The 13949-nt window shown below is 44.2% G+C and overlaps 1 protein-coding gene across 2 annotated transcripts in view; it reads right to left on the bottom strand.

The window, feature by feature from the left end:
- Nucleotides 1-13949, bottom strand: part of slc6a2 (solute carrier family 6 member 2) — a 179961-nt gene that overhangs the window by 163962 nt on the left and 2050 nt on the right. For both annotated transcript variants that reach the window (XM_087995914.1, XM_043707015.2), the window contains exon 3: nucleotides 13735-13866. In XM_087995914.1, the coding sequence (XP_087852040.1) occupies nucleotides 13735-13866 (132 nt within the window). The remainder of the gene's footprint in view (nucleotides 1-13734; nucleotides 13867-13949) is intronic.

The raw sequence follows: 13949 nt of genomic DNA, 5'->3' as shown, positions 1-13949 counted from the left end.
GTAGGAAGGACAGGGACAAGATTTCAGGGTCACAGGAATGTGCTGGCAGACAGCAAATTGGTTTGAAGTGTGTCTACTTCAATGCCAGAAGTATCCGAAATAAGATAGGTGAGCTTGCAGCATGGCTAGGTACCTGGGACTTCGATGTTGTGGCCATTTCGGTGACATGGATAGACCAGGGTGAGGAATGGACGTTGCAGGTTCCAGGGTTTAGATCTTTCATTAAAAACAGGCAAGGCGGTAAAAGAGGGGGAGATGTTGCCTTGTTAGTCAAAGATAGTATAACGGTGGCTGAGAGAATTTTTGATGAGGACTCGTCTACTGAGGTAGTGTGGGCTGAGGTTAGAAACAGGAGAGGAGAGGTCACACTGCTTGGAGTTTTTATAGGCCTCCGCAGAGTTCCAGGGAGGTGGAAGAGAGGATTAGCAAACTTATTCTGAGTAGGAGTGAAAGGAACAGGGTGGCCATCATGGGGGACTTTAACTTCCCCAACATTGACTGGAAATGTTATAGCTCTAATACGTCGGATGGATCAGTTTTTGTCCAATGTGTACAGGAGGGTTTCCTGACACAGGATGTCGAAGGGCTGACAAGAGGGGAGGCCACACTGGATCTGGTGCTTGGTAATGAACCAGGCCAGGTGTTTGATTTAGTTGTTGGTGAGCACTTTGGAGAGAGATCATAATTCAGTTACATTTAGTTTAGCGATGGAAAGGAATAGGTACATGGCACAGGTCAAGAGTTATCAATGGGGCAAGGGCAATTATAATGCGATTAGGCAAGAATTAGGATGCATAGAATGAGGTAGCAAAATGCAGTAGATGCAGACTATTGAAATGTGGAGCTGGTTTAAGGAACAGATATTGCGTGTCCTTGATAGGTATGTCCCTGACAGGCAGGGAGGAAGTGATAAGGTAAGGGAACCGTGGTTTACTCCAGAAATTGTATCTCTTGTTAAGAAGAAGAAGGAGGCTTATGTGTTGATGAGGCAAAATGGTACAGATAAGGCGATGGAGAGTTACAGATCGGATAGGAAGGATTTAAAGAGAGAGTTAAGAAGAGCAAAGAGAGGACACTAGTAGTCTTTAGCAAATAGAATAAAGAAGAACCCTATAGCTTTCTATAGGTATGTAAGGAATAAAAGAATGATTAGGGTAGGAATAGGACCAGTCAAAGACAGAAGTGGGAAGTTGAGTGTGGACCCTGTAGAGATCGGAGAGGTGCTAAATGAACATTTCTCATCAGTGTTCACTCAGGAAAAGGAGAATATTTGTAGAGGAGAAGAATGACGTACGAGTTATTAGACTAGAAAGGATCGAGGTTAGTTATGCACAGGTGTTATCAATTCTAGAGGGACTGAAAGTAGACAAGTCCCTTAGGCTGGATGGGATTTATCCGAGGATTCTCTGGGAAGCTAGGGAGGAGATACCAGAGCCTTTGGCTTTGATATTTGAGTCGTCATTGTCTACAGGTTTAGTACCTGAGGACTGGAGGATTGCAAATGTTGTGCCCTTGTTCAAGAAGGGCAGCAGAGATGACCCAAGTAATTATAAACCAGTGAGCCTTACTTCTGTTGTAGAAAAGGTTTTGGGAAGGTTTATAAGAGATAAGATTTATAATCATCTAGCAAGCAACAATTTGATTGCAGATAGCCAACATGGTTTCGTCAAGGGCAGGTCGTGTCTCACAAACCTCCTTGAGTTTTTTGAGAAGGTAACCAAGCATGTAGATGAGAGTAGGGCAGTTGATGTGGTATACATGGACTTCAGTAAAGCCTTTGATAAGGTTCCACATGGTAGGCTGATGGAGAAAATGCAGAGGCATGGGATTGAGGGTGATTTAGCAGTTTGGATTAGAAACTGGCTTTCTGGAAGAAGGCAGTGAGTGGTGGTTGATGGAAAATATTCAGTCTGGAGTCCAGTTACTAGTGGTGAGCCACAAGGATCTATTTTGGGACCACTGCTGTTTGTCATTTTTTTAAATGACTTAGACGCAGGCATAGGTAAATTAGAATAGGATTAGTAAATTTGCAGATGACACTAAAGTCAGTGGAGTAGTGGATAGTTTGGAAGAATGTTACAGGTTGCAGGGGGACTTTGATGAACTGCAGAATTGGGCTGAGAGGTGGTAAATGGAGTTCAATGCAGCTAAACGTAAGGTGATGCACTTTGGGAAGAATAACAGGAAGGCAGAGTACTGGGTCAATGGAAAGATTCTTGGTCATGTGGATGTGCAGAGGGATCTTGGAAGTCATGTGCGTACATCCCTGAAAGTTGCCACCCAGGTGGATAGTGCTGTGAAGAAGGCATACGGTGTGTTAGGTTTCATTGGTAGAGGGATTGAGTTCCAGAACCGCAATATCATGCTGCAACTATACAAAACGCTGATGCGGCCACACTTGGAATATTGTGTACAGCTCTGTTCGCACCATTACAGGAAGGACGTGGAAGCATTGGAAAAGTTGCAGAGGAGACTTACCAGAATGTTGCCTGGTCTGGAGGGAAGGTCTTATGAGGAAAGGCTGAGAGATTTGGGTCTGTTCTCATTGGAAAGAAGAAGGCTAAGGGGGGATTTGATAGAGACATGATGATCAGAGGATTAGAAAGGGTAGACAGTGAAATACTTTTTCCTAGGGTGATGATGTCAGCTTGTATGAGAGGGCATAACTACAAATTGAGGGGTCAATTTGTCAGATGTAAGTCAGATGTCAGAGGAATGTTCTTTAGGCAGAGAGTGGTAAGGGCGTGGAATGCCCTACCTGCTAATGTAGTCAACTCAGCCACATTAGGGAGATTTAAACACTAAGCACATGGATGATATTGGGATAGTGTAGGGCGACGAGCTGAGAATAGTTCACAGGTCGGCGCAACATCGAGGGCCGAAGGGCCTGTACTGCACTGTGTTGTTCTATGTTCTATGATTTGGATGTGAACCTAAGAGGTATAGTTAGTAAGTTTGCAGATGACACCAAAATTGGAGGTGTAGTGGATAGCAAAGAAGATTACCTCAGAATATAACAGGATCTTGATCAGATGGGCCAAGGGGCTGAGGAGTGGCAGATGGACTTTAATTTAGATAAATGTGAGGTGCTGCATTTTGGGAAAGCAAATCTTAGCAGGACTTATACACTTAATAGTAAAGTGTTGCTGAACAAAGAGACCTTGGAGTGCAGGTTCACAGCTCCTTCAAAGTAAAGTCACAGGTAGTTAGGATAGTGAAGAAGGCATTTGGTATGCTTTCCTTTATTGGTCAGAGTATTGAGTAGAGGAGTTGGGAGGTCATGTTGTGGCTGTACAAGACATTGGTTAAGCCACTTTTGGAATACTGCGTGCAATTCTGGTCTCCTTTCTATCGGAAAGATGTTGTGAAACTTGAAAAGATTTACAAGGATGTTGGAGGATTTGAACTATAGGGAATGGCTGAAGAGGCTGGGGCTGTTTTCCCTGGAGCGTTGAAGGCTAAGGGGTGACCTTAAAGAGGGGCAGGGATAGGAGAAATAGACAAAGTATTTTCCTTGGGGTTGCGAAGTGCAGAACTAGAGGGCATAGGTTTAGGGTGAGAGGGGAAAGATATAAAAGAGACTTAAGTGCAACGTTTTCACGCAGAGGGTGGTACGTGTATGGAATGAGCTGCCAGATAAAGTGGTGGAGGCTCGTACAATTGCAACATTTAATAGGCATCTGGATGGGCATATGAATAGAAAGGGTTTAGTGGGATATGGGTACTGGCAGGTGGGACTAGATTGAATTGGGATATCTGGTTGGCATGGACAAGTTGGACCGAAGGGTCTGTTCCTGTGCTGTACACCTCTATGACAGTATGACCATGCCCAGTAAGGCATTCTGTTTCACTAAAATTTATCTGCTGTTAGTCAAAAGAAAATTTAGAATAATTCTATATATGTCTATTAGTATTGATTGAAGGCAGTCTTATTCAAAACCCCCTATTACTATCAGACTTGTTTTCTTAAAAAGAGTCAATGGAGTGGTTTTCAGCATCTGTAACTTTAAACATTAAAAATAGCAAATGGAAATATGTAAGAATTGCAACAGAATTATGAAATCTAATAGTTTTCTCCTTAATCTCCTCCTGTTTTTCCTCTTGAACATCCTCACTGATTCATAGCCATACCATGGACAGATATAAATGTCCAGCTATTTTTATGTGTAAGCCTACACATTGAATGTTGAGAAGCTGCTTATCTGTGGAGTGCATAATGGTTGATGTGACGCTATCATCACCAGCATTTTTATAGCATGGGCTTACTGGATTGCAAGAATCCTACCTAATGTTTTTGCTGCATGTCCAAAAATGATGAGGCCAGACACAATGCCTTAACCATTCAACACTTCAGCCGTAAATTAGTTACTACAGCAAATATGATGATCTGTATCTGCGATTTTAACAGCTGGATGGCCTGAATTCTGAGCAAGAAACATGTCTGAGACTGGGCCGCAGTACCACTTATGGAACTAACGTTGCGGGAAGCAAATGGTGTGCCAGACATTGCCATTTATATTTGAACAGCAGCAAGTTCAAACAAAATGGCTGACTAAATGCCTTAGGACATTGTGCCATGCCCAACTCCCAAAATAAGGCTGCACCATCCATCTAAGCTGCAATGTGGCAAGTAAATGGTGAAATGCAAGAGTGGAGGTCCAAAATTAAGTATGAGGTGTAGGTATGCCAGTCACAGATATTTTAGCCAAGTGCTTAAAATTAATGAAAAAGCGAATGCCATGCAAGCCGTTATAACTAGAGGGCCAGAAACAAAGGCGGGACAGTTTTGGTACTTCAATACAAAAGCTTGGAACACACTGGGCCTCACATTCAAGAAGGGATGCATGGTCTTTGGAAGGCATGCAATGAAAATTCAGGTATCCCAGAGTTAGCACCAGAGGAAAGATCATATAAACTAGACTAATGTTCTCTGGGACATAAATGATGTTAAAATGATTTTACTGATGATTTTTGAATTTGAAAGACTGGCCAGACAATATTTTCAAATATTGTGGCATCTAGGATAAAGGGGCATTATTTCAAAATCAGAGCCAGGCTAAAAAGAAGAATTAAGAAACACATTTTCACACAGCGTCATAGAGATGTGGATCTTTGTTGTGCAAAATGCAATAAATTCTATTTTAATTAATAATTTTAATTTTGAGGTCAGTAAATCTTTGTTAGAAAATGGCATTAAGAGACATGGAGCCACCGGGGTAGATCGAATTAAAAGCAGATTAGGCATGATTCTATTGAATGACAGAACAGACTGAAGGGCTGGATGGCCTATTCCTGTTTCCAGCCCTCATGTATTCAAGTGGATTCTCTCCAAAGGAGGAACAGGGAAAAAAATAATTCTTCACAAAATTAAAATGAGTCTAACGCCAAAATGTTGATGGGGGAAGGCGAGGGCTGCAAACTCTGCCCTGTAAGTTATCAATCTGAAAGGAATCTTGCGGATTTTGAAATCCCAAGGCTGTTACTCAGTGCTGCAACCTACATTTATCCTCCAAAGTATCAGGAGATACTGGAACGGAAAATTTTACTATGAGTACAATATTCAGCAATGAGCTAAAGTGTTTCTAGAGATTAGAAAAATCTGTTCAAACATTTAATGAAGGATTCACTTTGATAACCAGCTATAGTATATTTAAGACATGGTACTTAAAATTTAGGTTTGTAACTTACATTCCTAATAAAAAAAAGTAGCAGTCCTGAATATTTCAAAACATTGCACAAACCAAGTATCCATGGTTTCATTGCTCTGATGGACATGCATGTTGATAAATAAATGGGTACATTTCTTACTAACAGAAGGAACATCTCTACAAATTAACAACCTTTCAAATTTCATTATCTGCTTGAAGCACATCTAATCACACTAGAAGTATACTTGAATTTTTAGATGTAAAGTTAAACACTTCAAACAAGAACTGTGAATCAAGCTCTTGGCTGAGTGATAGCGTTTGAACTGTATGCCACAAGATGCTGAGTGATATTCCAGCCGAATGCTGAGGAGAGATCAGTTCCAAATTCTGGATTCAGAATACTGGACTGCGGGTGTTAAGATGAACATTTATCCAGTTTTATATGGTCTGGGTTTCAACTGGTCTCTCCTCTGTCCAATATTTAACCCCTTCATGTCTGGTAATTTGCCAGGGAGCTTTAAGGAAATGACCTCAAGAACAAGAAGGCTGATTGCTCATCCTAACTTCAGATAAAAGGTATCGCTTTGAATGTACATCTGAGTTGGGAGCTTACAACTGATGCCAACAATTTTCTTCATGATAAAAATGAACCTGATAACCCATAACTCTATATTCTAACTCATAAATCTGCAGAGGTAATTTGTGTTTTGGTTATTTGTGAAATAGGCAAGGGATTGTGCGAAAGGATTAGACACCTGCTTTATCTGTTGTTTTTGAATAGCTGTTTAAAATTTATCTACTGTATATCATATTCCTAAGAAATTGTTTCACTAATAGTCAAAAGGCAAGAGTGTGCATTACCCCAAGAGATTTAATTCAAATTATGATTATTGTTTTAGAGTAACTATTGTCGAAACCAACTAAATCTCTCAAATCTATTATCAAAGTGCAATTAACTTTATATGGCTTTAGTATTTTTATTAACTTCCAAATCTACATTTCATTTGGTGTTATATTTAAAACAATTTAATCCACATTAGCAGTCAAGACAGCATAAAATCGATTAACAGAACTCTGCTTTGTAATCACAGATTTCAAAGAGTGAGACAACAGGTTAATGTTGTGAAATAAAACAGAGTGCTGGAGAAACCCGGCTGGTCTGGCAACATCTGTAGAGAGAGGAACAATTGTGGCATTAACTATAGTCATTTCCTGAAGGACAAATTTTCTAGACTAGGCCTGCAGAACGTGGTGAGAGAACGATAAAAAGACTAGTCCTCATCAATCTGTCTGTAAAATGTACCTCTCCGTGGCAGTATTGGTAGGAGAGGCCACTGCACAGTCTTGGGAAAACAATGTCCCATTTTCACACAGAGCATACCCTTGATTATTTTGTGTGTCTCTACTATGGTGCTAAATAGGATAGATTTTGCACAGATCTACAAGTTAAGATTGGGTACCAATGAGGCACTGTGGACTAACAACAGCAGTAGAACAGAGCTCTAATTTACAACATCATGGCCCTCACTCTACTATTACTTTCAAGCCAAATTATCAAACCTGATTCAATGAAGAGCACAGGAGGGCATGTCAGGAGCAGCACTAGGATTGGCACATATGAAGTGTCAATCTGATGAGGTTACATCACAGGACTTCTTGCATGCGAAACAGCAGAATCAATGTGCAATAGGCAGTGCTAAATGAATCTACAACCAGCAGACCTGATTAATGATCTGCAGTCCTGAATAGTGGTGAACAATAAAACAACTCATTGGAGGAGGACAGCTAACCAACATTCTCAATGATGGGGAACCCCAATGTTTCAGTGTGAAAGACAAGGCTGAAACATTAGCAACCATATTCAGTCAAGTCGATTAGATTTTTTTTAGATTAGATTCCCTACACTGTGGAAACAGGCCCTTTGGCCCAACCAGTCCACACTGACCCTCCAAAGAGTAACCCACCCAGACCCATTTCCCTCTGAATAATGCACCTAGCACTATGGGCAAGTTAGCATGGCCAATTCACCGGACCTGCACATCTTTGGACTGTGGGAGGAAACCGGAACACCGGGAGAAAACCCACACAGACACGGGGAGAATGTCTGTGTGGAGTTTGCACAGTCACCCAAGGTTAGAATCGAACCTGGGACCCTGGTGCCATGAGGCAGCAGTGCTAACCACAGAGCCACCGTGCTGCCCATGATGAATATCAATCACTTCCTGAGATCCTCAGCAACTCAGCTGTCAGTCTTTAACTAATTTGATTCACTCTACATGATATCAAGAAATGGCTGAATGATGCAAAGGCTATGGGTCCTGACAACATTCTGACAATATATTGAAGACTTGTGCTCCAGGACTAGCTGAATCAAAAAGTGTGGCGCTGGAAAAGCACAGCCAGTCAAACAGCATCTGAGGAGCAGGAGAGTCAACATTTCGAGCATAAGCTTTCATCAGGAATATTGGGGGGAGGGGTGAGGGGATGAATTATGGCATAGCTTGGGAGGGAGGGGAGATGAGGAAATTGGTGAAATTGACATTGATTCTGTGTGGCTGGAGGGTCCCCAGAAGGAAGATAAGGTGCTCTTCATCCAGTCATCAGGTGGCTAGGAATTGGCAGTGGAGGCGGCCCAGGACTTGCCTGTCCTTGGCAGAGTGGGAGGGGGAGTTGAAGTGACCGGCCACAGGGCAGTGGGATTGCTTAGTGCATGTGTCCCAGAAATGTTCTCTGAAACATTCCAAAAGTTGACGTCCTGTGTCCCCAATGTAGAGGAGATTACATCGAGAGCAATGAACACAATAGATGAGGTCTTTGGATGTGCAGGGAAATCTCTGCTGGATGTGGAAGGATGCTTTGGGGCCTTGGATGAAGGTAAGGGATTAGGTGTGGACACAGGTTTTACACCTCTTGCGGTGGCAAGGGAAGGTGCCAGGAGTGGAGGGTGGGTTGCTGGTGGGCATGGACCTAACGAGGGAGTCACAGAGGGAATGGTCTCTGCAGAATGCTGAAAGGGGTGGAGAGGGAAATATATCTCTGGTGGTGGGGTCTGATTTAGGTGGCGGAAATTGTGGAGGATGACATGTTGTATCCCAAGATTGTTGGGGTAGAAATGAGGACCAGGGGAGTTGGAGGAGTGGGGTTCAAGGGCGGAGGTGTGGGAAGTGGAGGGCATTGTTGACCACATGGGAGGGGAAATTGAAGTCCTTGAAATAGCAGGCCATCTGCGATGTTCTGGAATGGAATTGGTCCTCCTGGGAGCAGATGTGGCAGAGGCTGAGGAATTTGGAGTAAAGGATAGCCTTTTTACAGGAGGGGAGGTGGGAGGAGATGTAGTCCAGGTAGCTGTGGGAGTCAGTGGATTTGAACTCGATGTCAGTGTTGAGTCGGTTGCTTGAAATGGAGATAGAGAGGTCCAGAAAGGGGAAGGAGGTGTCCGAGATAGTCCAGTTGAACTTGAGGACAGGGTGAAAGGTGTTCGTGAAGTTGATGAACTGTTCAACTGTCCTGTGGGAGTACAAGGTGGTGCCAATACAGTCATCGATGTTGCGGAGGGAAAGTTGGGGAATGGTGCCAGTGTAACTGTGGAAGACGGACTGTTCCAAGTACCCGACGAAGAGACAGGCATAGTTGGGGGCCATGTGGGTGCACATGGTCTGAAGGAAGTGGGAAGATTCGAAGGAGAAATTGTTGAAGGTGAGGATCAGTTCAGCCAATTGAATGAGTGTGTCTGTGGAAAGGTATTGGTTGGTTCGGCAGGAGGAGAAGAAATGCAGGGTTTGGAGGCCTTCATCATGGCAGATGGATGTGTACAGGGACTGGATGTCAATGGTGAAGATGAGGTATTGGGGGCTGGAGAATCAAATGTCTTGGAGGAGGCGGAGGGCGTGGGTTGTGTCCCAAATGTAAGTAAGGATATCCTGGACCAAGGGGGACAGGATGGTATCAAGGTATGCAGAGGTATGTTTGGTTGGGCAGGAACAGGTGGAGATGATGAGTCAACCAGGACAGTCTGGTTTAGGAATTTTAGGTTGGAGGTAGAACCAGGTGGTGTAGAGTTCCCGAGCTATAAGGTTGGAGGTTGTGGATGGGAGATCCCCTGAGGTGATGAGGTTGTGGATGGTCGGGGAGATGATGGTTTGATAATGGGAGATGAGGTTGTGATTGAGGGGGCTGTAGGAGGAGGTGTCTGTGAGTTAGCGCCTGGCTTCAGTGGTATAGAGATCAGTGCACCATACTACCACAGCAACTCCACCCCCCCCCCCCCCCCAACCATGTCCACTGGTTTGATGGTGAGGTTGGGGTTGGAGTGGAGGGAGTGGAGGTCTGTGTGTTGCAAGGTGAGAGGTTGGAATGGGTGAGAGGAGTGGACAGTTTGAGGTGGTCAATGTCTCAGCAGCAGTTGAAAATGAAGAGATCGAGGGAGGGTAACAGCCAGCACAGGGTGTCCAAATGGATGGGGTATATTGGAGGCGGGCGAAGGCATCCTCAGAAGGTAGGTGAAAGTCCTGATGGAAAAAGTAGGCATGGAGCTGGAGGCAGCAGAAGAAACTTTTGATGTCACTACGCATGTTGAATTTGTTGATCTGGGAGCATAATGGCATGAAGGTAAGGCCTTTACTGAGGACTGATCATTCATCCTCAGTGGAGGGGAGGTCTGGGGGGATGGAAAAAACACAGCAGGGCTGGTGGCTTGGAGCTGGTGGAGGGCTGGATTTGGGAGTGGGGGTGGAGACTGTCTCTGGAGTGTGTGTTCATGGTCATGGGTGATGTCACCAAAGGAAGTGACACACACGGTGGGGGTTGTGGGGGGTGGAAGCAGATGAGCGGAATCCCTAGCCAAGATGCTCTCACACAGAAATGTGGAAAATTGCTGAGGTACATTCTGTCCACAAAATGTATGCCATTCCAGTTAATTACCATCCCATCAACTGTATCTCAATCACCAACAAAGGGATGGAGGATGGGTAGCAAAGTGGTTAACATTTGCTGCCTCGCAGAGATTCGATTCTAATCCATCTATGTGGAGTTTGTATGTTGTCCCTATGTCTGTGTAGGTTTCCTCCGGGTACTCCAGATTCCTCCCAAAGTCCAAAGATGTGCAGGTTCGGTGGAATAGTCATGCTTAAAAATTGCTCCATGATGTCCAGGGGTATGCAGGTTAGGTGGGTCAGCCATGGCAAAACACCCATACAGAGTTACAGGAATGGAGTGGGGGGTTGTGTTTGGGGGAGATGCTCTTCAGAGGGTCAGTACAGAATCGATGAGCTGAATGGTCCTTTTTGTGCTGTAGGGATTCTATGTTTCAATGATGTCAATTGTGCTGTCAAGTGGCATTTAGTCCACAATAACCTGTTCGCTGAAACCAGGTTCACGGTTTTTCAAAGACCACACCAGAAGTGCAGGATTTCATTACAGTCCTGGCCCAACAATGGTTAAGACATGAATTCTAGAGAGAAAGCGAGAGTCTTTGTCCTTGGCATCTAAGCAGCAATGACTGCATAAGGCACCAAGGAGCCTTAGCAAAATTAAAGTCAGTGGGTGTAAGGAAGAGGACTCTTCCCTGGTTAGAGCCATACTCAATATAAAGGATGTGGTTGGACAGTTTAGTCCTTGGACATTGTTGTGGGATATTCTCATGGCAGTGTCCTAGGTTCAAACATCTTCAGCTGCTTCCTCGATTATTTTCCTTCCCATAGCTGGTAAAAAGTGGACATGTTCACTGATGATCGCACAATACACAGCACCGATCACAGCTACCTAGGTACTGAAGCAATCACAGAATCATACAGTACAGAACGGATCCTTCAGTTGATCAAGTCTGTACCACCAAAAAATATACTACTGCCTATTGCATACTGAGACCACAGGCTTGAGTGTTATGACACTTCAAGTGTTCATTCTATTTTTTTTAAAGGGTTGTGAGGGCTCCCTGCTCAACTAATCTCACAGGCAGTGCATTCCTTACGCCCATCACCTTCTGGCAGGAAAGGTTTTTCCTCAACTTCCCTCTAAACCTTTTATTTTGGCCCTTCAACCAAGGGGAACAGCTGCTTTTTGTTCACCCTGTCCATGCCCTTCATAATCGCATACATCAGTCAGATCCCCTTTCTACCTTCTCTGCTCCAAAGAAAACAGCCCAGACCTTGCCAATACATGGAAAACCCTGGACGACATTTAGGCCTGGGCTGATGGCAGCAATTAACATTCATTCCACATAAGCATCAGGTCATGCCATTTCCGACATGAGAGTGTGCTACCTCCTCTTCACATGCAATGACATAACTATTACTGGGTCTTCCACTGTCAATATCCTAGTGATTTACATTAAACAGAAACTGCACTTGTCTTGCCATATTAAAAAAAAATGTCTATATAGACCAGCACAGTGGCTCAGTAGTTAGCACTGCTGCCTCACAGTGCCAAGGACCCAAGTTCGATTCCACCACTGGGTGGCTGTGTGTGGAGTTTACATGTTCTCCCTGTGTCAGCATGGGTTTCTGCTGGGTGCTTTGGTTTTCTCCCACAGTCCAAAGATGTGCAGATTAGGTGGATTAGCCATGTTAAATTGCCCATAGTGTTCAGGGATGCATTGCTTAGGTGGGTTAGCCATGAGAAATGCAGGGTTACAGGGATAGGGTGGGGGGGTGGGACTGAGTGGACCTGTTGGGCCTTTTTCTACACTGTAGAGATTCTATGAAAATAAGTATAAGAAATTGGAGCAGGAGTAGGCAATTCAACCCCTCCAGCCTGCTCTGCCATTCAATATAAAGGCAGCTGCAAGAAATAGGAATTCTGTAACGAGTAACAATTCTCAACTCCTCAAAGCCATCTACGATGTACAAATCAGCGGTGTGTTTGAATACTCCTCACTTGCCTGGATGAGCGCAGCTCCAACATCCCTCAAAAACGTGACAGAGCAGCTTGCTTGATTGGCATCCCATCCACAACCTTCAAATTTCACTCCCTTCACCACCAACACATGGCAGCAGCTGGAGGTACTATCCTGAAGATGTACTGCAGCAACTCCCAAGGGTCCTTCAACAACACCTTCCAAACTCTAGACCTCTACCACACAGAAGGACAAGGGCAATAGGTGCATAGGAACAACTGCCATCTGCACATTCCCCTCTGACTCAATACTACGTGATCTTTCACTGAATAAAAATCCAAAGCCCTAACATCTCTATTGGTGTGCCTGCACAGATGGACTACAGTGGTTCAAGAAGGTGTCTCAATAGCAGTCTCTATGACAATTAGAGATGGATAACAAATTGCTGGCTAGCCACAATGACTGTATATTGTGGAATTTTAGTTTTAAAAAGTAATCACCTTAGCTCCATGAAGGGAGGCCGTGTAAACTGGGCTGAGCCAAATTTTCAGCTGTAGGAATTTTGCTCAAGCCTATCATTGAATACCTGCCTGCAGTTTTTATTTTTCTGATCAATGAGTTCCAGACCTGTTTATCAATGAGGTCAACATTATGAGGGGTTTGATAGCAAAGGGGGGGCTGCACTATAGCCAGTGCTTTCTTCAGTTTCAAATGGGTGGCCATTAATTGTCTTTAATTTCTGACACTTTTAAGTTGTGAATTCAATTGAAAACAAAAATGTAAACTCAGAGTGAGGAAGTAGAGAAGTAATACTAGTTCGAGGTGTGGCCGGCCTAGTCTAGACCATACTATTCTGCGTGTATGTGTGTGTGTGAGAGAGAGAGAGAGAGAGGGTGGGGTGGGGGGAGGGGGGTGGTGGCAGGAGTGAGTGTTCCTGTTCCCAGTACAGGAACCCACTGAAAGATTCCATAGCATGGAGACAACTTGTCGTCAGTCTAGCGAAACATTTCACTGCCATTATTGTGAAGAAAGATATAAGAACGCACGGCCCGGTATTATCAGAAAGTTAGTGGCCAGCCACAGACCGATATTAACACCTGCCTTTATCCTCACCTACGGATGTGCAGCTCGGAGTGTAATTTTGTGTGTGACAGACCATCCTAGTGTCGCCAAGAGCATCGTTCCGCCCCCCGCCCACAGCCAATGATCTTACTAACTTCGACAGCAGTCAGGCCGCACAAATAAAGTGCTCACCTTTGAAGATGGGGCAGATTTTCCAGACAGTAGCTGCACCCTCTCGGTTGTACTGGCCCAATGCTAGCTCCATGTAAAATAAAGGCATCCCGGCGATCAGCAGGAAAAACAAGTAGGGGATAAGAAACGCACCTACAAAACAGGAAGAACAAACAGTTTCTGTGCCGAGTAAGGAGAAAGAGCGCGTTACTAAAAGCAGGGGTTGCTAAACGCAC

Source organism: Chiloscyllium plagiosum, unplaced genomic scaffold, assembly GCF_037043375.1.
Source record: "Chiloscyllium plagiosum isolate Xiang-an unplaced genomic scaffold, Cpla_swu_hap1 HiC_scaffold_17, whole genome shotgun sequence".
Taxonomy (NCBI): domain Eukaryota; kingdom Metazoa; phylum Chordata; class Chondrichthyes; order Orectolobiformes; family Hemiscylliidae; genus Chiloscyllium; species Chiloscyllium plagiosum.
This window is presented reverse-complemented; position numbering and strand designations above follow the sequence as displayed.